The 25,668-nt window shown below is 41.2% G+C and overlaps 1 protein-coding gene across 6 annotated transcripts in view; it reads right to left on the minus strand.

Moving 5' to 3' along the window:
- LOC132811374 (band 4.1-like protein 3) overlaps nt 1–25,668 on the minus strand; it is a 183,035-nt gene that overhangs the window by 93,351 nt on the left and 64,016 nt on the right. For all 6 annotated transcript variants that reach the window (XM_060822805.1, XM_060822804.1, XM_060822808.1 and 3 more), the window contains exon 4: nt 438–542. In XM_060822805.1, the coding sequence (XP_060678788.1) occupies nt 438–542 (105 nt within the window). The remainder of the gene's footprint in view (nt 1–437; nt 543–25,668) is intronic.

Raw genomic sequence — 25,668 nt, forward strand, 5'->3', positions numbered from 1 at the left:
ATCAACAGCTGCATTATCAGTGGATAACAACTGTTTCCCCTGATTCTGAAAAAGATATTAGGACATTCAGGATGTTCAAACTCCACCTTTGGGCAAACAACTGAGGTCTGAGGCAGCAACTTAAATGGTGTACAGATCTTGAAAATACTGATCCCAGCAAGTATTGGTAGTACATTTCTAGTGAACGTTCTCCCTTTGAACAATTTTAACCTGTATATTAAAACTTTTAATAGCATTTATGCTAATACTTGATCAATATTGCATTTCAGTGGTGATAACTTTTCCTTTAAGGCAAAAATTCATTTGTGAGTAAAATCAATCAACAAAATCAGTGCACAAAGCAACAAATCAAATTTCAATATTGCTCCAGGAAAGAAAAGTCATCCTTTGTTATAAAGAGACAGTAAATAATCTAACATTTAACTTTCTAAACTTGCCTTTTGATTTTCAGAGTCCCGAAATGTCAAGCCAAAGTAATCTTTCTCCAGAAGATTGAGCTGTCCACAGACTTTGTCAAAAAGCACCTGTCCTTTTGCACGTTTCTGCCAAAAACAGAGATTTTTAATATAAAAACAATGCTGACCAGCAAGAAAATCAAACATCTCAACATTAATATTATTTCACAGCAACTTGATTGCAATAACAATAGGAAAAGAGAACTTTTTTTTTCTAAATCTTCAAATGACTTCCACAAATATACAAGAGGCCAATCATTTCGAAAGGAAACCACGTACTGAACCACAATCAGTCTACCTTGGGTATAACTCTCTTTAACATTTGTTCATGGAATGTGGGCATCAGTGGATAGGCCAGCATTTTATTACCCATCCCTAATTGTTCAGAGGGCAGTTAAGAGTCTACAACATTGCTGTATATCTGGAGTCACATCTAGGCCAGACCAGGTAAGGATGACGGGTCAAGATTAGAGTGGTGCTGGAAAAACACAGCAGATCAGGCAGCATCCAAGGAACAGGAAAATAGCTTTCTTCCCTAAAAAAAAAATGAGTGAATCCCTCTCCTTTCCCACTTGCCCCTTGGTAAATTTAACCAAATTAATTTACAGCTTTTATATGCACTCATTTATGACTTAAATTCGTTTTTTATACTCATCCCTAACGTACCAAATAACTGCGACATTTACTCGACAATCTACCAACTTGAGGCAATAATTTTACATGAAACTAGAATGAAGAACATGTTATCTGCTAACTCCAACAGGAAACTCCAGTACACCTACCTTTGTCATAATAACTAAGTTAGGGTTTTGACCTGGAAATCATTTGTTAATGAAAGTGGAGCAACAGCATTGGGGATTTTGGAGCAGTGGAATATGGTCCAAAGAGTAATAAAACACAGGTATGATTCTCCTGTATATTCAATCTGTGCCTTTCCTACTTTGTAATTTGTGCAGGGCTTAATACAGGCTGAGGGAAGGAGCAAGCATTACCCAGTTTCCTTCTTAGAAGACAGTAAGGTCAGAGGGAAAGTCATCTCCAAGATCACTTTTGTACACATCTAAACAGCAAATTCAGAATGCCCTGCTCCAAGTATCTTGTACATTGCTTTTTTAAGCAACTGGCAGTTATTTAGAACATGTAACTAAATGCTAAAAGGATAAATATTCTTCAGAGTGCAGATACTGGAATTAGTAAATTATCTGCCTGTGTTACGGAGTGCCCAATATTCTTTTCCACTGAAATCAACATAACTTGTATTATAGGTTAACGACTACCTCTTGTACATTGGTTGATGTTGGTCTACAGCAACAGAATAAGACCATAAGACATAGGAGTGGAAGTAAGGCCATTCGGCCCATCGAGTCTACTCCGCTATTCAATCATGGCTGATGGGCATTTCAACTCCACTTACCAGCATTCTCCCCGTAGCCCTTAATTCCTTGTGACATCAAGAATTTATCAATCTCTGCCTTGAAAACATTTAGCCCCCAGCCTCCACTACACTCTGCGGCAATGAATTCCACAGGCCCACCACTCTCTGGCTGAAGAAATGTCTCTGCATTTCTGTTCTGAATTTACCCCCTCTAATTCTAAGGCTGTGTCCACAGGTCCTAGTCTCCTCGCCTAATGGAAACAATTTCCTAGCGTCCATCCTTTCCAAGCCACGTATTATCTTGTAAGTTTCTATTAGATCGCCCCTTAATCTTCTAAACTCCAATGAATACAATCCCAGGATCCTCAGCCGTTCCTCGTATTTTAGACCTACCATTCCAGGGATCATCCGTGTGAATCTCCGCTGGACACGTTCCAGTGCCAGTATGTCCTTCCTGAGGTGTGGGGACCAAAACTGGACCCAGTACTCCAAATGGGGCCTAACCAGAGCTTTATAAAGTCTCAGTAGCACAACGGTGCTTTTATATTCCAACCCTCTTGAGATAAATGACAACATTGCATTCGCTTTCTTAATCACGGACTCAACCTGCACGTTTACCTTTAGAGAATCCTCGACTAGCACTCCCAGATCCCTTTGTACTTTGGTTTTACGAATTTTCTCACCGTTTAGAAAGTAGTCCATGCTTGTATTCTTTTTTCCAAAGTGCAAGACCTCGCATTTGCTCGCATTGAATTCCATCAGCCATTTCCTGGACCACTCTCCCAAACTGTCTAGATCCTTCTGCAGCCTCCACACTCCCTCAGTACTACCTGCCTGTCCACCTAACTTCGTATCATCGGCAAACTTCGCTAGAATGCCCCCAGTCCCTTCATCCAGATCATTAATATATAATGTGAACAGCTGCGGCCCTAACACTGAACCCTGCGGGACACCGTTTGTCACTGGCTGCCATTCCGAAAAAGAATGCCTATAAGGTTACAAAATTCCCATAATAAATTTTCTGAACTATTTCAATAACATCCAGGAATGATAGCCCTGACTTTAATGACAGAAATGAAATATACATTTTGAACATAGCAATCTTACAAAAAAAATCAACAGCTCAGTTTTCAAATTTACCCAATTACTCTTCAGCTATTTGCAGCTTTTTCACGTCTGAATAGACCTGCTACATTGAAATGATTGCACCAAATGGATCAGAAACTTCCTGTTGAGACTGAACCACCAACACACCTTCAGCTTGATACAATTAGAATCATTAATGCACCTGTTAGTTAACTGAATTCAGAGAGTCATACAACATGGAAACAGACTGTTTGTCCAATTCATCCACACCAACCAGACATCCCAAACTGACGTGGCTCCATTTGCCAGTATTTGGCCCAAATCCTTTTAAAACCCTTCTTATCTATGTACCCATCCAGATGCCTTTTAAATGTTGTAATTGTACCAGCCTCCTCCACTTCCTCTGGCAGCTCTCTCCATACATGCACCACGCTCTGCATGAAAAGGTTGCCCCTCGGGTCCCTGTTAAATCTTTCCCCTCTCACCTTAAACTTACGCCCTCTAGTTTTGGACTCCGATACCCCAAGGAAAAGAACCTCACGATTCACCCTATTCATGCACAAAACCAAAACAAGCTATGCTCCTTGCTAAGAAATGAAAATGGACAATTGAGCAATTAATGTGAAGGAAGATTTAAGAATATTCAAATTATCAATATGGAATCATAAAAAGATCTCAAGTATGGGCTGTTGATTCCAATTGTGACTCTGCAAACGATTAAAAACTTAGCCCATCTCTCCCAAACTCCAAGTTTCTGTGACCTTTACTTGTTGATTAATTTTCAATGAATAATTCACCAAGCTTCTTAAATTAGATTTGATACAGTTCATAAAATGTCAGCCACAGGTTCATTATATTCATGGTAATTTGGAATGATTGATTTATCTCCGGAACTGTTGCAATTCAGATTCTAAAAGTCTCAGATATTGAATATTTCTCACAGAATTTGTGCTCAGTTCTCAATGGGAGTCCTGTATCCATATTCAGATTTATTATGCAAAATGCTTTGTTTACATTCCATTAAACACTAGTGGGAGGTGATTGCACAAAAAAAAATTCCACCAACAGTTAAAAGTGACACAAGGACAGTCCTCTGAAATACAGGCATAAAATATTCCAGGCTTAGAGTTCAGAAAACAAATAATCCCATTAAAAGCAATGCTGTATCTATCAAGCTAGTACTTAAAAGATTTTCAAATCATGAACTCAAACAGCATTAGAAGTAGTTATCAAATTACAAATGAAAACAGATGTACTGTTTTTCATCCATATGGTAATTGCTACAATATTCATCACGGATTTAAGATAAGAACTCAGGGAAGAGCATATGCCTCCAGCTTAAACAATGCTTTCCATAGTTTTCCGCAAACTGACAAGACGGAAACTTCATAATATCCGTGAGATGACAACAACGTCTGCAAGGGCATTATTGTCAATCTCAATTTGCCCTTGCAAAGCTAGTGGAAGTTATATTCCTGAACCACTGCAGTCCATCTGGAATGGGGACATCCACATTGCTTTGGGAGGCAGTTCCAGAATTTCACCCAGCTTCAGTGAAGGATCACTAATGTAGATGCTCAGGCAAATTGCTGCAAACATTCCTGTGGATGATGCACACTGCTGCCACTGTGCAGGCAGTGGAGGGAGCAAACCTTTAAGATGGCAGGTTGGATGCTGATCAAGCAGATTGCCTTGATCCAAATGGTATTCAGTTGAATTTTTCTTTAAGTGTCATTATTTCACAGAAGTAGGGGGTGTCACTTGCTAGCGTAACATCTGGAGTTACAATTATCCAGGCAAGACTTCTGCCTTGTAGATGCTTGGCAAGTTGTGGGGAATCAGGAGACTTGTTACTTGCTTTAGCATTTCTATCCTGCAATTTCTACTTTTAGCCATAGTACGTGTGTAGCTGGTCCAAGTTTCTGATCAATAGTAACCACATGATGCTGATGGTGGGCAATTCAAAGATTGAGATTTCATGCAACGACAAGTGCAAAAGTAGTGGATTCTCCACCCCCAACATGGAAATTTCTCCAAATCTATCCTGACCACCTGACCACAAAAGCAGGGTAATTCCAACCTGACCAATTACCATCTTATAAGTCCACTCATCCAATTGATGGCAGGTATGTTGACAGTGCTGTCAAGTAACACTTGCATAGTAATGACCAGCTCATCAACATCAAATCTTGTTGGGGGGGGGGGAGGGGGGTTTGTGCCTCGACATACTCAACTCCAGACCTTGGGCTCTGTTGGGTGCCACTGACCTGAAACTGAACTGGATCAACATACAAATACTGCAACTGGAAAAGTAGGAGCTCTGGAAATTATTTCATGACTAGCTCACCTGTTACACCCTCAAAGCCGGTCAATGGTCAGGAGTGAGATTGCAGCCTCTGCACTTGGCTGGATAAGTGCAGCTCCAGCACTTGACATCACAGCAGTTCATTTGACTTATTCACCACCTTTAACATTCACTCTCTTCACCACCCACACACAGTGGGTGTAGTCCAACAACTCACCGTGACTCCTTTGATAACAGCCTCCAAATCCTATCCTCAACCATTAAGAAGGACTAGTGTAACAGATGCATGGGAATGGTATCGCTTCTAAAGTTTCCCTCTGGACAATACACCACCATTTGGAATGATATAACCATTCCTTCATTTTTATTCTAGTCAATATTGTGGAACTGCCTTCCTAACAACATTACAGGTCTTTCTCCCACCCAAGGGATAGTAGGAATGGATATCAAATGCTTGAATTCCACCAATAAATTAAAGACAGTTGACAGTGAGACCTCAGAGTTGTAGTTGTACAACAGAAGCTTCATTTGTAATGCAGCTAGTTCCACAGCACGTTTTCAGCACTCGTCGTGACGTTGCCATGGTCAGCAGTCTTTGCTGTATCCAGTTACTTCTGCCATTTCTTATTATCTTATGGCATGACTTGAATTGGCCAAGAATTGGTATCTGGGATGGAGGAGGCTGACTTGGATCATCCACTTGGCACTTCCAGATGAAGCTAGTTTCAACTGCTCCCACTTGTTCTCTTCTTTTGCATATTGTTGTGGTGGCAACAATAGCACTGTCACATTAAAGGGATACAGTACAAAAAAGGGTAACAATCAAAGAGCTGAAAATGTGTTGCTGGAAAAGCGTAGCAGGTCAGGCAGAATCCAAGGAGCAGGAGAATCGATGTTTCGACGATTCTCCTGCTCCTTGGATGCTGCCTGACCTGCTGCGCTTTTCCAGCAACACATTTTCAGCTCTGATCTCCAGCATCTGCAGTCCTCGCTTTCTCCTAACAATCAAAGAAGTTGAGCATATTTATGGAATTACCATGGCTGGTCACTCTTGTATCCAACACTCAATAAATGACCAGCTGTAGAATTAGGAGGAGGTTACTGTTCAATATTTTGACCATCAAATATCAGAGTCTGAAGTTTCCATTGGCATTGTCCACCAGAAAGTTAGCTGCATCCATTTGGCAAAAATAATAATTTGGATTTATATTTAGCCTGAACACAGAAAAACATCCTGCAAAGCAGAGGATTCAAAAATGGTTTAACTTCATTTCTTTATTTTTCTAGTTTATATGAAGGAGGACTTTAATGTTAACCATTACCTTATTTCTTTATTTTTCTACTTATTCTGACAAGGAAATGCTTAACTTTTGAAACTTTGTTTCTCTTATTATATTATACCTAAGTTTTTTGAGCCTAAGTAGGGACCATGGGTGGTGACATTATATACTTTTTACAGTACTCCTGTATTTCTGTACTTGAATACACATGACAATAAAATCTAAATCTAATGCATTTGACCAAGATATTTGCATTTGACAAAAATGGATAATAGGACACAGATGTAGTTTTCAGGAAGATGAGTATAAGGTTCATCCAAGTACAGGTCATCTACTCTGCAGCGCATCTTGTTCTAATTTCATGCAAGTATATTCTGTATAATTATAATGTGATTGGCGAATTGGGGTCATGTTTTCTAAAGCATGAACTTTTAAAGCATACACTGGCTGTAACACGATTACATCACCAGCACTTTAAGCGCAGTTTCTAAAGCACAATTTTTCTATAGCACAGGGTTGCACAAGAACTTAACCACTGCATTTAAGAAGTACCTGTAGCGTGTTAGGGGTGACACTGGAGGAACAGAGGAATGCAGAAAAGTAGAGAAGTTTAGAAAGCAAAGAACATCTACACAATTTTTCTAAGAGTTCCTGAATCTCCTGCCAAAACTGCAGAGGAAAGTAAAACAACCTGGAAAAATATGTTGGCCCCATTAGTCTCAAAGTATACCCTCTTACTAGTGCACTTTATAGTCCATTAAAAACTACAATGCAAGTAGCACAAATTTTTGCTGAACAGGATACAAATTTAAACCGAGAAAATAATCAAATTAGTTGTAAAATTAAGAAAATTCAATGTAAAACATTAGGCATTCAGTTTGAAAGCCTGCAACAAAAACGTTGACACATGAAATTTACTACAGTTCAAACTGTCTGACATCTGTTAATCCTAATACTATGATCCTTAGTCACAATGCTGTGATATCTGCCAAATCAAGCAACGTCTTTCGCGATAATGATTCACAAAAACAAAACACGATGTTAAACACTGAATGCATCAATTCAATGTCACTGTAATGCTGACACTTTTTAAATAGACCAACAAGCTTGGGTACGGACAGTTATGTTCGTTGCTAGGAGAGTGTGAATGAAAATGCAATTAGAAAGGTCTAGAAAATATGAAAGATAGAAGAGTAGGTCAGTAGCTCAATTAAAGTCAAGCCTTTTGAGTAAAACAACAGTAAGGATAAAGGAAAACATATGGCCCTGCAAAGTGAATGGCAGACTTCTGTTTCTCGGGCACTAAACGGGCACTTAAGCCCTCAATATGGCAGGCAGGAAACACATACTTAATATAATCCAGAAATGCACCATCTGTCATATTGATACAGAGAAGAAAAGGCACCTTGATGTAACTGAAAACAGACGTCTCACTTGCAAATAAAGGACTCAATTCCTGTTTTGGATTCCCTTTCTAATAGTGTATTAGCCGCTTTGGGGAGCCACATTTAAATGCAGCCAAATAAATGGTCCTTAGAAGGGATGACAGCAGGTTGCACCCACCAAATCAAGTGTTAGAGTGTACAAGTGTACTTAGCTGAAATTAGAACAGATGGGAGTGTTCCAAAGGCTCCAGACTGAAACTGCGTGGACCACTGTTCCCCTCCCCAAGGAGTAGGCACTTGATGGGATTGTAGGCATGGAATTCATATTATACATACACAGAGTATTACAATTGTACTGAGACACCCAAGAGCACGACATTCTTTATAGAGATAAACTGAGCTTAATCGCATTTCACAAAGTATTTTGATTTCAGAACTACAGAATATACTTACATAAATTAAAGTCGACTTTTGGGATATTTTGAGAAGGATAGTTATAAAATTCATACAAACAATCACCACTGGAGAGTACAGCACCAACATGTAGTCTAGCCATGCCACTTGTACTGGGTTCTGGAATCAAGTGCCCACTTAGCACAATATATCTGCCAGAATCTGCTGGACACCACTGACACCAAAAATTGAGTCGATGGGAGGAGGAGGTGCTACTCTTCCCTCTAAACTATGAGAAACTCTGAACAACAGTTGGATACAAAGATGGGTTTCAACACCCTATCAAATGGGATGTTAGAAATATTCTTGGAGCTTGGTTGTTTAGAAACCTCATCAAAACCTGCCATGAAAGGAATGGGTGAACTTCAGTGTGAACCAAGTCACCTTTCTCAGCCTCTCAAACTTGGTGTTCCTTACTTTTACTGAGCTCGTGGGCCCTGAAACCATAGGTTAAATTCTTATTGCCTCTGCTCCCCACTGTTAGATCCTGCTTTTATTTACCACTCCTTTTGAACCCTCCTGTTGTGTCTGATCCCTTATTAGTGCAATTTGCAAGTAAATTTCTCTGGCCTGCTGTGTAACAGAGAAAGGGAAAATTAACACATAGCAAAGATGTGGCAAGCTGAATATCTCTTTCCTTCCTTCCCCCTCCTCAGTGGCTTCCAGTACTCCCACATGGTGTTAGAAATTACAAAATGCTTAACACATATTAAATAAGCCTCAAACAGGTTAAGGATGAGGTCAGATCTCAAAGCTTCATTTGGCTGGAACTTACTCAAAGTTTTATCGACACAGAAACAAGGCTAGTGAAATACAGAGGACTCTCGATTATCCAAATATCGGTTATCCAAATTTCGGATTCTCTGAAGAAGATTTCAAGGTCCCGCAAAAATATTACATCAAAGAGATAAGTGTATTCGGATTACCTGTACTGAGGAAGATGTGAAAACGCTGGCAAGAACAAAGGAAACACAAACAGCTGAAGCATCAGTGGCTTGTTGTAAGGGTTGTTACGCAGCCCTTTACAAAAGTAAGTGCTTTACATTACTGTACAAACAATCCCGTCATTTTACCAGGCCATTCATGAAAACAAAAGGCCGAGATCGTAAACCCATGCACGAAGCGGTGCTTCCGTCTTTCTATCGCAAGACTGCGCTCCCGGAAACTGACAAATTCTGTTGCGATCATAGCTACTATTTGGGACCTTGCCCAGTGTTGTATTCAGAGTCACGAGTGTGATGCTGGAAAAGCACGGCAGGTCAGGCAACATCTGAGGAGCAGGAGAATCAACATTTCGGGCATAAGCCCTTCATCAGCAATGAGGCTTGTGGGCAGGGGAGCCTGAAAGGTAAATGCTCCTCGGCTGCTGCCTGACCTGCTGTGCTTTTCCAGCAGCACACACTCGACTCTGATCTCCAGCAACTACAGTCCTCACTTTCTCCTAATGTTTTCTTCACTGCTCCTTGCCAAATAGTAACTACTGCTGCATTTTTAAAAAGTTTCTCACATTATCATTGTTTTATTTTGTTCATCATGTGAAATGTGTCCTCTTGTGCTCAACATATTAAAATTATAGATTTAAATAAGTTTTCCAGGACAGCACACCGTTAGATCAGCATGGCTTTGTTTAAGGCAAAATCGATTATCTGAATAATCAATTACCCAAATGAAATAGTGCCCGCCCATCTCATTCAGATAATCAAGGATCCTCTATAATCAGTCTTGGATAATGATGGTCAGTCTGAAAAAGGCTTCAAGAACAAATAAGGCTGCAGACAATGGGGGCAAGAAACTTGATAGATACTTAACCATTCATGATATAAAGCTGTGCTAAGCTTTGCATTTTACCTTCATTAAGATACTTCTTAAAAATTCAATCATGGGATGAGGATGTGACTGACTCAGCCAGCATTTATTACCCATCCCTAATTGCCCAAGTTTTGTTAAGAGTCAACCACATTACAGTGGATCTAGGCCAGATCAGACAAGGATGGCAATTTACTTCTCTAATGGACATTAGTGAACCAGATGGGTTTTTCCCGACAATCGTCAACGGATTCATAGTTATCCATTAGACTCTTAATTCCACATTTTTTTTATTGAATTCAAATTCCACCATGGGCAGTTGTGGAATTTGAACCCAGGTCCCCAGAATATTACCTGGGTGTCTGGATTTACAGTCCAGCGATAATACCACTAGGCCACCACATCCCCATTGAAGTATCAAAGTTCATTACTACAGGGGAACCTCGATTATCTGAACGAGATGGGCAGGCACTATTTCAGCTGGTTAATCGATTATTCGGGTAATCGGTTATTTGGTTAAATCAATTAAATGCCTTTCCTCTGGGACACGAAGTTTTCAAAGTTTGCTCTTCGTTCAGGAGACTCGAGCAGCACACACAGCACGTGAGGCCACCCCCAGCCAACACCTCCCCCGTCCCAACCCCCCCCCCCCCCCCCCGCTCAACCCTGTCCAACATTGCCCACTGCTCCCCGGCACCGCCCGCCCCGCCCAGCACACCCCCAATCCCCAACCCCATCCATCGCCGCCCCCGCAGCTCTGGAGCAGCTGGACTGAACACCAACAACAAGACTGCTGCTGCTGCCGCCTTTGTGGACTAAGTCTCCAAATAGCGCGCGTGCACTCACACACACGTCTTACTGCAGCTTTTTGACACGTTCCACCTCTGCCCTGTACAGGACAATGTTGGAGAGATTATCTGGGGAAGGGGGTTAAGGGTACACCCCCTTGTAGAACTTCAGGGATAGTGTGGGGAGAGGGGGGACGCGGGAGGTCAGTCATTTGGAGGCGGTGCCTGTGTAATCGCTGTAAACAAAAGACACATTCACTATTGGAAATACGTTTTTGATGTAATGTTTCTATCGGGGCCTCGAGATCTCCTTCGGATAATCCGATTTTAGAATAACTGGAATTCGGATAATCGAGGTTCCTCCATATATGGTAACAGAAGTGACTAAAGTGAACATCATTATGATTTTGCAGTTTGTAAAGAATAAGAGCAACAGAACTAAATGGCCATTAGCAGCAAGTTTTATATACCGTCTTGGATGAATATAACTGCTGGTGGATTGAAGTGAATTTGAAGTTGAATTGAATTTATTGCCACGTGTACTGAGGCAAGGTGAAAAGCTTTTTCTTGCGAGCAATATAGGCAGATCACACAGCTAAACAGCATAGATAAGTAAATAAATAGCAGCAAAAACAATAACACAGGAACATGTGAATGCTAAGAATTTGTGAGTCTATTCAGTATTCTAACAACAGTAAGCTAGAAATAGTTTTGAAACTGGCTGGTACATGTGTTCAGGCTTCTGTACCTTCACCCAGATGGTCGAGATTGTAGAAAAGTATTGCCAGGGTGGGATGGATCTTTGAGACTGGTGGCAGCCTTTCCTTGACAGCGGGCCTGGTAATGGCTTCTATAAATGGGAGTTTGGCCTTTGTGATTGTCCAGGCCGAGTTCACCATTCTCTGTAACCATCTCCGATGTTGAATGGTACAGTTGCCATACAGGCAGTGATACATCCAGACAGAATGCTCTCGATGGCGCACCTATAAAAGTTGGTAAGGTTATTCACTGTCATGCCAAATTTTCTCAGCTGCCTGAGGAAGAAGAGACGTCATTGGGCCTTTGTAACCAGTGCATCCATATGAAGAGACCAAGAAAGCTTGTTGTGGATGACCACTCCCAGGAACTTGATGTTCTCCACTCGTTCCAGCTCTGTGCTGTTCGTATGTAGGGGGCATGAGTAACATCCCACTGAAAGTCAATAATGAGTATCTTGGTTTTGCTGGCATTGAGAGCTAGGTTGTTCTCAGTGCATCATTTTTCCAGGTCATCCACCTCTCATCCATAATCTGTTTCACTGCCATCTGAGATTCAGCTGACTATGGTGATATCATCAAGAAACTTATAAGTGGCATTAGTCTGGTATTTGGCGACACAATCATGGGTATATAGTGAGTACAGTAGGGGGCTGAGTGTTGAGTGTTAGTGAGGATGAAATATTGTCCCCAGTCTTCACTGATTGTGGCCTGTGGGTCAGGAAACTGAGGATCCAGAGTGGGGCTTAGTCCGAGCTCACTAAGTTTAGTAATCAGTCTCGCAGGGATAATAGTGTTGAAGGCTGAACTGTAGTCAATGACTAGGATTCTTATGTAGCTGTTCTTGGTGTCAAGGCTTTCTAGGGAGGACTGAAGAGCAAGTGATATGGTATCTGACGTGGATCTGTTAGTCCGAAAGGCAAATTGGAGTGGGTCAAGAGTATTGGGAAAGCTCGAGTTGATTAATGCCATGACCAGCCTTTCAAAGCACTTCGTAACCACCGCAGTTAAGGCCACTGGGCCATTGAGACATACTGCATGAACCTTCTTAGGCACAGGGATGATGTTCACCCTCTTGAATCAGGCAGGGGCAGTGGTCTGCTGCAGGGAGAGGTTGAAGATGTCTGAGAAGACCTCTGCCAGTTGATCTGCACATGCTCTGAGTGCACGGCCTGGTACTCCATCTGGTCCCATCAGTTTCCTTGGATTCACATGAAGGAAAACTGATCCGACCTCTGATGCAGTGACTGTTGGGATAGGTTTGTCAGGGTTTGTCAGAATAGGTGCTACCGCTCCGCCGAAATTCTGCTCAAAGCGAGCATAGAAGGCGTTGAGACGATCTGGGACGGTGATGTCATTCAGTCCTTGCCACAGTTGGCAGGTGTCTGTCTGGGTTTCTAGTTTGGAATGAAATCTTTAGGACCTGATTTTGGTGTCAAAAATGGAATGTCATCAAGAGAATAAAACAAGTTAAAAAAGAACAGCTTGTGATGTGACAAGAAACAGATGAGGCAACAGTGATTCAATATGACCAGAAAAACCTTGCAAACTCTCAAAACACTAATGAGAGATCAATCATATTCAATATGGGAACCCACATTTTAGACAAAGACTTCAACGAATGGTAGAATACTTTCAACTAAAATAACTCTTCAGACATTCATATATCTTGCTGATAATCCATCCAGATATCCACTTCTGAAAAAGGGTACAAAGAATGACAGCAGGTCAGTCAGCATCTGAGGAGGAGAATCGACATTTCGGGCATAAGCCCTTCATCAGGGATGAGGCTGTAAGCCAAGGGGGTAGAGAGATAAACTCGAGGGAGTGTGGGGGTTCGGGTGAAGGTGGCTGAGTGTGCGATAGGTAGATGGTGGTGGGGGTAATGGTCATAGGTTGAAGAGGAGGATGGAGCAGTAGGACAGGTCATGAAGGCAGTACCGAGTTAGAAGGTTGGATCTGGGATAAGGTCGGGAGGGGAAATGAGGAAACCGGTCAGGTCCATCCCCTCTACCAACCCACTCTTCCCTTCCCGCACTCTCAGCTACCTTGCCCCCCAGCCCCACCGCACCCCATTTATCTCTCGGCCCCCTTGGGCCACGAGCCTCATTCTCGATGAAGGGCTTCTGCCCGAAATGTAGATTCTCCTGCTCCTTGGATGCTGCTTGACCTGCTGTGCTTTTCCAGCAACACACTCGCGACTCTGATCACCAGCATCTGCAGTCCTCACTTTCCCCTATAAATGAAGACAACTGAAAGAAGTTCAGTGCATCGATGATGGTGAAAGCAAGCATCAAGGAAGACTTGGGATCACAAGAAGATTTGAATACTGCAAAGAGGAAGACGACATTACTGTTTATGCATGCCTGATTAGGAGCAGTAATTACTACTTGTTACAATCACATGTTTTTGCTGTACAATTAGTAATGTTATATCTGGTCTTAAAGTCTTAAAAGCTCAACATCCCACTATAACAGGTGCACTTAAGTCATGATTGATTGATTGCTTGCTTGCATGATTGAGTAATGATAAGTTTGAAGTAAAATACAAAATTATTTTCGGGCTCTTGCCTTGCAGTGCCAGCATCCCTCTCACTGGGCCAAGCGTCCAGGGTTCAAGTCCCACTTGCTCCAGAGGTATATAATAACATCTCTGACCAGGTTGGTTAAAATATCTACAAAGCATCTTTCAAAGGCTTACAAAAACTACACTGCTCCTTTAAGCATAACTAGACTGGTACAGAGCTGAAAGAAATCACACAACACCAAGTTATTATCCAGCTGGTTTATTTGAAAGCTCTAGCTTTCAGAGCACCGCTCCTTCATCAAGTGGTTGATGAATGAGAGGCGCTCCACAAGTTAGTGCTTCAGGTAAACCTACTCGACTATAATCTGCTGTTGTGTGATTTTTAACTTTGTCCACCCCAGTCCAACACCGACATCGCCATGTCATAGACTTGGCATTGCAACCGACTTCCTTTCCTGACCATAGTTAGAAGTCACACAACACCAGATTATAGTCCAGCAGATTTATTTGAAATCACAAGCTTTTGGAACGCTGTCCCTTCGTCTGGGGAAAACTTCACCTGACGAAGGGGTAGTGCTTAGAAAGCTTGTGATTTCAAGTAAACTTGCTGGATTATAATCTGGTGTTATGTGGATTTTGACTTTGTCCAGCCCAGTCCAACACTGGCACCTCCACATCATCACTGCACATGCCTTTCCAGTCACAGCCCTATGAGGTCACACTCCTACCTTTGCAATTTCCCACCCTCCCTTCCCCACCAAGTATCTGAAGCATTGTAGTTCATATTCCTCACATGATAATTATCTGGCCCTTTAATTTTATTGAGGCATTCAGATTAGAACATCAAGTCAGGCAGAATCCACATCCAGATCATTTTCAGTGCTACAGGGGTGGAATTTCAGGGTTTTCAGGTCTATTGCAGAGAATAGAATAGAATCGCTACAGTGTGGAAATAGGCCCTTCGGCCCAACAAGTCCACACTGACCCTCCCAGTAACCCACCCAGACCTATTCCCCTACCCCTATTATCCTAAGTTTACCCCTGACTATTGCACCTAACCTACAATTCCTGAACACGATGGCCAATTCACCTAAACTGCACATTTTTGGATTGTGGGAGGAAACCGGAGCAGCCGGAGGAAACTCACGCAGACACGGGGAGAATATGCAAACTCCACAAGGGCAGTCACCCAAGGCTGAATTCAAACTCGAGTCCCTGGCATTGAGAGGCAGCAGTGCTAACCACTGAGCCACTTATCATTTGTACAAGTATTAAAGTAACAGTAATCTCAGCTGTGAGATGTTGCAACTTTCAACTACACTAAGAAAAGCAACAACTCTGCCTTCTCAGAATATGCCTGGGACTCCACCCCACTTCCTTACGACGCTCTGCAAAGGTAACCAAAATGGTGATACCCTTTATCTTCCTGAAACCTAATCGAACAAACAATATTCTTTTAAAACTAAAGCACGTAATTAGATAGTTACTACTGCAAATTCAACTCAGTTTCTTTCCTATGCAACTGACCTTGTATTGGTTTCTCATAAGACAACAAAGCAATGTCACCTTTCCAAACTGATCATGAATCAGACTGTAAATTATAAGTTTCATCCATCAGTGCTCCTATTTGGAATTTTAGCTTTGTTAAACAGGTTAGAATTCTCAATCCGCAAGCCAAAAACAAAATACATGTGTTTTGATCAGACATCAAGTCATGTAATTCTGAGAAACTTCAAAATGTATTGTCACAACTTTACAAATCACACAACGCCAGGTTATAGTTCAACAGGTTTAATTGGAAGCACTAGCCAATGAAGTGTGACATTTGCTATAAATTCTGTGCCTTACAATTGTGTCCTCCACAACCACCTGATGAAGGAGCGGCGCTCCAAAAGCTAATGCTTCCAATTAGACCTGTTGGACTATAATCTGGTGTTGTGTGATTTGTAAATTTGTACACCCCAGTCCAACACCAGCATCTCCAAATATTGTCACAACGTTTGTGACTTGGACTAAGTGCTCCAAACATTTGTTATCTGGCACGACATGAGGTTAACTACGATAACCATGTAACACCCTGAGGGGAGAATAACCGCTTTTCACTTTAAAGATTCTCAAAACAGGTCTCTAACCTTTTGCCATTGTTTAAGGAATTTATTTAACTGACAATTTTATGCAAGTAAGTACATTGAAATCTATAGTATCATAGTAGGTTACCCAAAAATATTATAATTTGGAGAGGGTAAATAGTCACAATAAAGCTAGGCACAATTTGATATTTAAACAATTTCAGGTAAGCATGAACAAGCTCATAGGGCTTATATGATTAGAAAACAAAATTGGCAAGAATAATAACTTAAGGTAACCAGGGATCATTTATACAGCCGGCAGACTTTTCTTCTTGGGTTGCACAATGTAGATTATATCAACAACAATGCCCACCTTTAATTGCACTGACAGTAGTAATGCTGGCTGCAATCTTCAACCACTACATCGGCATTAGTGAATTTGCCAAGAATGGTACATGGTTTGGGAGTTTATAATGATGTTTTCAAACATACAGAAATACAAAGAGCAGTGAGGTTATTGTACATGAACAATGAATTACCATACAACGGGCAAAATTGCTTTCAATGGTGGTGCAAAAATGGACAAGAAGAAACAGAAAAGCACATCATGCAATCTATAAAATGGAGTGGGCCAATTTGTTAATATCTGATTTGTGCTGGACATCGATATCATTTATAATCTCTTACAACTGAAGCTTAAGTAAGAGTTTGCTTTGGGACAGGAAATTTATGGAGTGCCCTTATTCCTTGGAAAAATACTAAGTGGCTCAAGTTCTGAAACAGACAAATTCCTTGACATTTTGTTCAGTGGTACGTTACTGGTTTACATTTACAGCAAAAGGACATTTGCAACAAGCTAACAGTTTTGTGAAAATCATGGACAACAGAGGCCAGATCAGGGGAAAACCAGGATATAACCATATGGGTTGCTAAACCTCTGTAAAACTAACTGTCAGGTAATCTATGACGTCACCTTCTAGGAATTCTGAAACGCCAGTCTCAATCAGCTTCAAGATAACTTCCAGCTCTAAGTGCACAGCAAGAACTTAAGCCAATGACAAAAACAAAACATTCTTTGTCATCAAATCTGTGCCATCTGAATTAATATAACCACACAGCGCAGTATTGTGTCTCAACATCTAATATTTCAATCTAAACGGGTTGGAAAAATGGACATTTCCATATACCTCAAACAACTGCTAAATGGGTTAAGGGGTGACTATACATTTTAAAAATCCGGAGTCTGGTCTGGAAGCAACAAGTAACTTCATTAAAAAAAAGTAGAAGTTGGCAAGAACACTATCAGCTTTGTGGCGTGGCTCGTGGCCAAAAGGATTCCAACAGAGGCTTCAATGTTTAATACAAAGGGCTTCACAACTATGCAATTCACATCATCTAATTAATGACTTTAGTGCTTTCAGATTCAAATTGATAAGCCAAAGGAAACGATTGAAGAGATTTACATTGAAGTGACCTGGACAATTCCTTCTCAAAAGCAAAGTTCAACAAGCTATTACACTGAACTTTGTTGGCAAACTCAAAAAGGTTAATGACAGTAAATGGAATTTCTTTTTAAATGACATTCATTTTATTATAATTTGGAGGAGCCGGTGTTGGATTGGGGTGCACAAAGTTAAAAGTCACTCAACACCAGGTTATAGTCCAACAGGTTTATTTGGAAGCACTAGCTTTCGAGATGCTGCCTCTTCATCAGGTGGCTGTAGAACATAACCACATGACACACAATTTATAGCAAAAAGGGTTACAGTGTCATAGAATTGTAATGATACATTAAACGACTTTAGTTAAAAATCACACAACACTAGGTTATAATTCTTAAACAAATTTAGATTAAGTCTTTCATTTTGTAGAATGGGATATGGTGGTTTAGGTTCTTTAATATGTAAATCCCAGAATTACATTCTCAATGTAGCATTAACTTATCTGATAACAGGTGTCATCTCAGCTCAGACAATGCATTAAATGTGTGAAGGTAAAACCTGTACCAATGATGAGTCAATTCTATTTCTAAAGTGGGGCTTACAGAATCTGACTTGGATTTATGCAGTTTTGGAGCAAACTAAAATTTAAATCTGCAAATATATGTGTGCGCTCGGAGGAGAGACAGTGTAGGGGTGGATTGGTATATTGTACAGCAACTAATTAAGAGAGACCTACCCCAAGGTTTCACAGAAACTTGAGAGACCACATAAAGTTAAAACAGTAAGCAACTATGATCAATGGCTTTAAATTTATCACTGTTTGTAACTGTGTTGTCATGGACCCAATTCTGCACCATAACCACCTTAAAGTTACCTTCATACTTAAGCTTTCATTCATTTTTCTGCCTTTATATTCTAGGTTTTAATTTATTTTACTGTGGTTTAAGATGGCGCCAGACAGACAGTGGCAACACTGTCCAAATGTTTTTTACTGTATTTTTGTAACAACATACGCATGACAATAAATAAATCAAATCAAATCCAATCTCTTTCAGCACTGCATGCACCTTCTGTAGTCAGAGCATTACACTCATCTGTGATGTGGTCTAGTTTCCAAGGTAACAACAGGTGCTTTTATGCAGTTGACTTAGAGATCAAGTAAAGGAGATTAATTTTGCAATTCCTGAAAAAGAACCTACTGTCTACCAAAAGAGGGACATAACTTGAGCATACATAAGAACATAAGTAATAGGGCCAGGAGTAGATATATAATGATCTTGTGCCTGCTCAACCATTTAATGCATTTATGGCTGATTAGGGTTTCAACTCTACCTTCCTGCCTGCTCTCCCCTCCACCCTAGCCCACCTCTTAAATTCTTCAAGACACCTGTTGCAGCCTTAAAATCATTCAGCCATGCAACATTCAGAACAAGTTGGATTACAGAATTCAATAGATTCATAACCGTGTGAGTAATTTCTCTCCAACTCAGTCCCAAATGATCAGCTGATCAGGCCCTTGTTCTCAAAAGGCATGCACAATGTGAATACAGCATTTAACTAATCTATATCTCATGATACAAACAAATTTCATTCAAATTATCTAATTTTTAAAAAAAAATACCTCTTGCTACTCCGTGCCATTTGGTTAAGATTGTATCCTCTGTATTTTAGACACCCTGAGCAGCAGAAGCAATCTGTGTGTATCTCACCAAACTCTTCAGAATCTTGTATGTCTCAATAATATCAACTCTCATTCTTCCAAAATCCAGAGCATGGAGGAGCTTATATAGACTCAGTAATCTATTAGAAAGTAATCTAATCTAATCTAATAAGAAGAAAACCCATCATACCTGGAACTAGGCAAAAATGAGGACTGCAGATGCTGGAAACCAGAGTTTAGATCAGAGTGTTGCTGGAAAAGCACAGCAGGTCAGGCAGCATCTGAGGAGCAGGAAAATCGACTTTTTGGGCAAAGGCCCTTCATCAGGACTAGAGGCAGGGAGCCTCCGGGGTGGAGAGATAAATTGGGGAGTGAGGGGCTGGGGAAAAGGTAGCAAAGAATACAGTAAGTGAATGGGGGTGGGGATGGAGGTGAGAGGTCAGAGGGGAGGATGGGGGAAGGTAGCAAAGAGTACAATCGGTGAATGGGGGCGGGAATGGAGGTGATAGGTCAGAGGGGAGGGCGGAGTGGATAGGTGGGAAGGGAGATTGGCAGGTAGGACAGGTCATGAGGACAGTGCTGAGCTGGAAGGGTGGAACTGAGGTAAGGTGAGGGGAATGAGAAAGTTGGTGAAGTCCACAACTGGTGAAGTTGTGAATACCTGGAACTAGGTCAGTGAAGCTTTGCTGTACTGCCTCCAATGCAAGTATATCCTTTTTATTAATGTGGAGAACAAAACTGCACACGGCATTCAAGACATTCAACGTGAGCAAATGCGAGGTCTTGCACTTTGGAAAAAAGAATAAAAGCATGGACTACTTTCTAAACGGTGAAAAAAATTCGTAAAGCCAAAGTACAAAAGGATCTGGGAGTGCTAGTCGAGGATTCCCTAAAGGTAAACGTGCAGGTTGAGTCCGTGATTAAGAAAGCGAATGCAATGTTGTCACTTATCTCAAGGGGGTTGGAATATAAAAGCACCGTTGTGCTACTGAGACTTTATAAAGCTCTGGTTAGGCCCCATTTGGAGTACTGGGTCCAGTTTTGGTCCCCACACCTCAGGAAGGACATACAGGCACTGGAACGTGTCCAGCGGAGATTCACACGGATGATCCCTGGAATAGTTGGTCTAACATACGAGGAACGGCTTTAGATCCTGGGATTGTATTCACAGGAGTTTAGAAGATTAAGGGGAGATCTAATAAAAACTTAAAAGATAATACATGGTTTGGAAAGGGTGGACGCTAGGAAATTTTTTCCGTTAGGCATGGAGACTAATTTTAAGACTGTGTCCACGGGTCCTAGAGGGGGTCAATTCAGGAATGAAATGCGGAGACATTTCTTCAGCCAGAGAGTGGTGGGCCTGTGGAATTCATTGCCGCAGAGTGCAGTGGAGGCCGGGACGCTAAAATATCTTCAAGGCAGAGGTTGATAGATTCTTGATGTCTCGACGAACTAAGGGCTACGGGGAGAATGTGAGTAAGTGGAGTTGAAATGCCCATCAGCCATGATTGAATGGTGGAGTGGACTCGATGGGCCGAATGGCCTTACTTCCACTCCTATGTCTTATGGACATGGCCTCACTAAAACCCTGTCAAATTTCCTCAATAAGTTGACGACAAATTAAACAAAGTAATCTTGGAAAAGGAAAAATTTGTTAAGTAAAGTTCAAATGGAAACACGTCAAATCAATTACTACCAGTATGGTATTTGAAAATGGTGCTATTTTCATGCAGTCTTCTAAGCAGCCAAACAGCTGTGCATTGCAAAGGGTGAGTTCTATTACAGTCACAGTGCCACATTGCAGGGGAGCCAGATTAGCCCTGGTAAATTGTAACTGATGTCAAAGAGATCCAAAATCAGCTCAAGCAATATATAAGGTTTACACCCAAAACTGAAGATGTTTGCTTTCAACATCAAGTTAAAAATGCAAATAAAGTTATTTTTCCTTTTTTTGCTATGTTACAAGCATATTTTAAAAATTGCAGCCAAAATAAGTGTTAAATTCTCAAAAATAAAAGGCAGCAGTGATCTAAATTAGGAGATTTAGAAACACTATTTCAATGTAACTCATTCATCAAGTCTCACCAGCAGCAACCAAATGTCTGCACCAATTAAAATACATATTTTCACTTTCCAATATTGTTCATGTATATTGTCTCATCTCATTCTCTTCTGAAACCATGGTTTCTGTTGTCACCAGGATTGATTATTCCTTCTTGCCAATAATGGATCTTCCCTCACTCATAAACTTGAGGTTGTGCCACATCCAATCCCAATCAACCATCATACCTGTTAGCAGATTTACACTGGTTCCAGGTTAAGCAATGGTTGTACTTTAAGCTTCTCATGCTTATTTCCAAGTCCTTCAACGGTATTATCACTTCCTGTCTCTAAATCCAACCAAGACCCTTCAAGCTATCTACAACTGCAGCAATAAGTACTGAATTGTTTGATTGTTCAATACAGGGAGAGCTAGTCATTTGAATACAAAATTGGCTCGAAGGTAGGAGATAGAGGGTGGTGGTGGACGGTTGGTTTTTTTTGAACTGGAGATCATTGGCCAACAGTGTGCCGCAAAGATTGGTGCTGGGTCCACTGCTTTTTGATGTTTATATGAATGATTTGGATACGAATATTGGAGGTAAGGTTCGTAAGTTTGCAGATGATGCCAAAATTGATGATGTAATGGGCAGTGACAATTACCTCAGAGTACAACTGGACTTTTATCAGATTGGTAATGGGCCAAGAAGCGACAGATGGAGTTTAATTTAGTTAAATGTGAAGTGTTGCATTTTGGTACGGCAAATCAGGTCAGGACTCATACACTTAATTGTAAGGTCCTGGGGAGTGTTGCTGAACAGAGACTGTGTGGGAGTGGGGGGCAAGTTGATAGTTCCTTGAAAGTAGAGCTACATGTAGACAGGGTAGTGAAGGCAGCATTTGGTATGCTTTCCTTCATTGCTCATTGCATCATGTATAGGAGCTGGGATATGATGTTGTGGCTGTACAGGCCACTTTTGGAATACTGCATTCAATTCTCGCTCCCCTGCTATAGGGAAGATATTGTGAAACGTGAAAGGGTTTAGAAAAATCGGGTTTACAATGGTGTTGCCAGTTTTGGAGGGTTTGAGCTATAGGGAGAGGCTAAATACACTGGGGCTATTTTATCTGGTGCATTGGAGGCTGAGAGGGGAAAGATTTAAAAGTGACCTAATGGGTAACTTTTTCACGCAGAGTGGTGCATGCATGGAATGAACTGTCACAGTAGATGGAGGAGGCTGGTACAATTACAACATTTAAAATGCATCTGGATGAGTAATTGAATAGGAAGGGTTTAGCTGGATGTAGGGCAAATGGGACTAGATTAATTTAAGATATTTGGTCAGCATGGACGAGTTGGACCAAAGGGTCGGTTTCCGTACTGTCCATCTCTATGACTCCATAACATCATGTTTTGATGATATCCTGAAGTGTTTCTGAAATAACTATCAGGTTTTGGAGTCGTGATTTTTGAAATCTGTTTTGGTACAGAACTACCAGTCACACCTATAAAGGAATGCTCATGCCCCCTACTTTACTAAATACATCTTTTTTCAACCAATACTTAACAGTAGCAAAACACATGCAACAGAAGCGGAAAACCCTTACTCTCCCTCACTTGTGGAACACATTGTGCACCACCACTGAAATCTCTTCCAAAAGTGAATTGAATATATACCAAACAAGCAACAGTCTCTAAATCAAAGGGTTTATCAAAATAAAAGTAATTAAATAAACAATACACAATGTAAACAGTGAACTCTAAAATATTATTTCTTTGACAAACACAATAAATATACCACTCACATTTGCTCTACCTCCTGCAATTAAAACAGTATCACATTTGTTGTAAGGTGAAACAGGTAATAGTTTCAAAACTATTCTAGCTTCTCCATTGTTTGCACAATATTAAACATAGAACATTGTAACATTGACAACATTGGTGCTTCAAGTGAGATTCTAAGGTGTGCCAGCACCTCACAGAAATGTCATCCACATCCTCTTAAAATTAGAAGATTAGATTTTATTTAGATATTAAGCGTATAGTCACTCTTGAACACTAACATATGATGCTTGCTAAGCTACATCAGACTTGCAGTGTTCTTAGGTGGCTTGGCCAAGCTAAATTGTCCAGAGTGTCCAGGAATGTGTAGGTTACCCATGGGAAATGGAGGGTTACAGGGATAGGGTAGGGGGAGCTGGTCTTGGTGGTATGATCTTCGGAGGGTCAGCATGGACTCGATGGGCCAAATGGCCTGCTCCCACACTGTAGGAATTCTATGATTAACAAATCAGCATCATGGATTTTTGTTTGTTTTCACAATGTTAAACATCATCTTATGTAGCTTATAAAGCCAATCTGTCTGCCATCTCAACTCCAAGCATTTCCTTTCAAAAAAATATGCATAACCTTATGTCATTAGCCTTCCCATGCTGTTCTAAACAATAAAAAATACAAGATTAAACACACAAAACAATCTCCTGTTCCCAAATTAATAGCAATAGTTGCAGTTACATGACTATTAAAGTAACATAGCTGAAAATGTGTTGCTGGTTAAAGCACAGCAGGTTAGACAGCATCCAAGGAACAGGAAATTCGACCCCACCACCAGGGATATATTTCCCTCCCCTCCCCTATCAGCGTTCCGCAAAGACCACTCCCTTCGTGACTCCCTCGTCAGGTCCACACCCCCCACCAACCCAACCTCCACTCCCGGCACCTTCCCCTGCAACCGCAGGAAACGCAAAACTTGCGCCCACACCTCCTCCCTTACTTCACTCCTTCCATATCCGCCACAAATTCACCTGCACCTCCACACACATCATCTATTGCATCCGCTGCACCCGATGTGGCCTCCTCTATATTGGGGAGACAGGCCGCCTACTTGCAGAACGCTTCAGGGAACACCTCTGGGACGCCCGAACCAACCAACCCAACCACCCCGTGGCTCAACACTTTAACTCTCCCTCCCACTCCACCGAAGACTTGCAAGTCCTTGGACTCCTCCATCGCCAGAACATAACAACACGACAGTTGGAGGAAGAGCGTCTCATCTTCCGCCTGGGAACCCTCCAGCCACAAGGGATGAACTCAGATTTCTCCAGTTCCCTCATTTCCCCTCCCCCCACCTTGTCTCAGTCAATTCCCTTGAACTCAGCACCGCCTTCCTAACCTGCAATCCTCTTCCTTACCTCTCCGCCCCCACCCCACTCCGGCCTATCACCCTCACCTTGACTTCCTTCCACCTATCACATCTCCATCGCCCCTCCCCCAAGTCCCTCCTCCCTACCTTTTATCTTAGCCTGCCTGACACCCTCTCCTCATTCCTGATGAAGGGCTCTGGCCCGAAACGTCGAATTTCCTGTTCCTTGGATGCTGCCTAACCTGCTGTGCTTTAACCAGCGACACATTTTCAGCTCTGATCTCCAGCATCTGCAGACCTCACTTTTTATTAAAGTAACATAGATGAACAGCAGTGCCTGGAAATTTTGCGCAGCTCTCATGTGTAAAGACAAAATAAATGTGATAAAAGTAGCATTCCAAACCAGCCAGGCATTAGGGAGGGGCTGAATAAAACTAAAAAGAGATGATCATACCATTGTGAACTTGATGGCAACATTTGCTGGCAGCAATGATGAAAAAAATTGGATAAAACAAAAGCAACTGGGAAAGAAATAGCTGGAAACGTAATCTGATGCTTGAATGTGAACAGTGAAGTGTTTGAGCTTTTAGTTCTAAAGATTACAAGGAAAATTATGTAATAGATCTTAATCAAACGCAGGACACTGGAGTACTATATTAGCTAGTCCCATTTATTCACCACATCCTTCTGCAAAGATTTAAGCTTTCAATTTCTCTATGGACCTTGGTTTACCTGCCAGAAGTACATTAACAATCCCACCATTTCAACCAAGCCAGACAAAAGAAATTGACCAGCCACAGTTAGAAACAATTCAGTTGTCAATGGATCAACAAAACAAACCTGAAGACATGCCAAAGAAGGTTACTTTTCTTTCTCAGGTTACACCAACTAAACATAATTCTGAACAATGGAAATGTCCAATAGTAATGGTGAGAAAAAAAAATTCCTGTAAATTCAAAAATACAATAATTCTTTATTTCAGTGGCATCGTGGTGTGAATGACTACTTTTGTTTTTAAAAAAAAGTGACACCCTATATCATATCTAAATCTGTGTTGTATTTAAAATGACTGGAAGCAAATGGACAGATTTTCAGAATAC

Source organism: Hemiscyllium ocellatum, chromosome 4, assembly GCF_020745735.1.
Source record: "Hemiscyllium ocellatum isolate sHemOce1 chromosome 4, sHemOce1.pat.X.cur, whole genome shotgun sequence".
NCBI lineage: Eukaryota > Metazoa > Chordata > Chondrichthyes > Orectolobiformes > Hemiscylliidae > Hemiscyllium > Hemiscyllium ocellatum.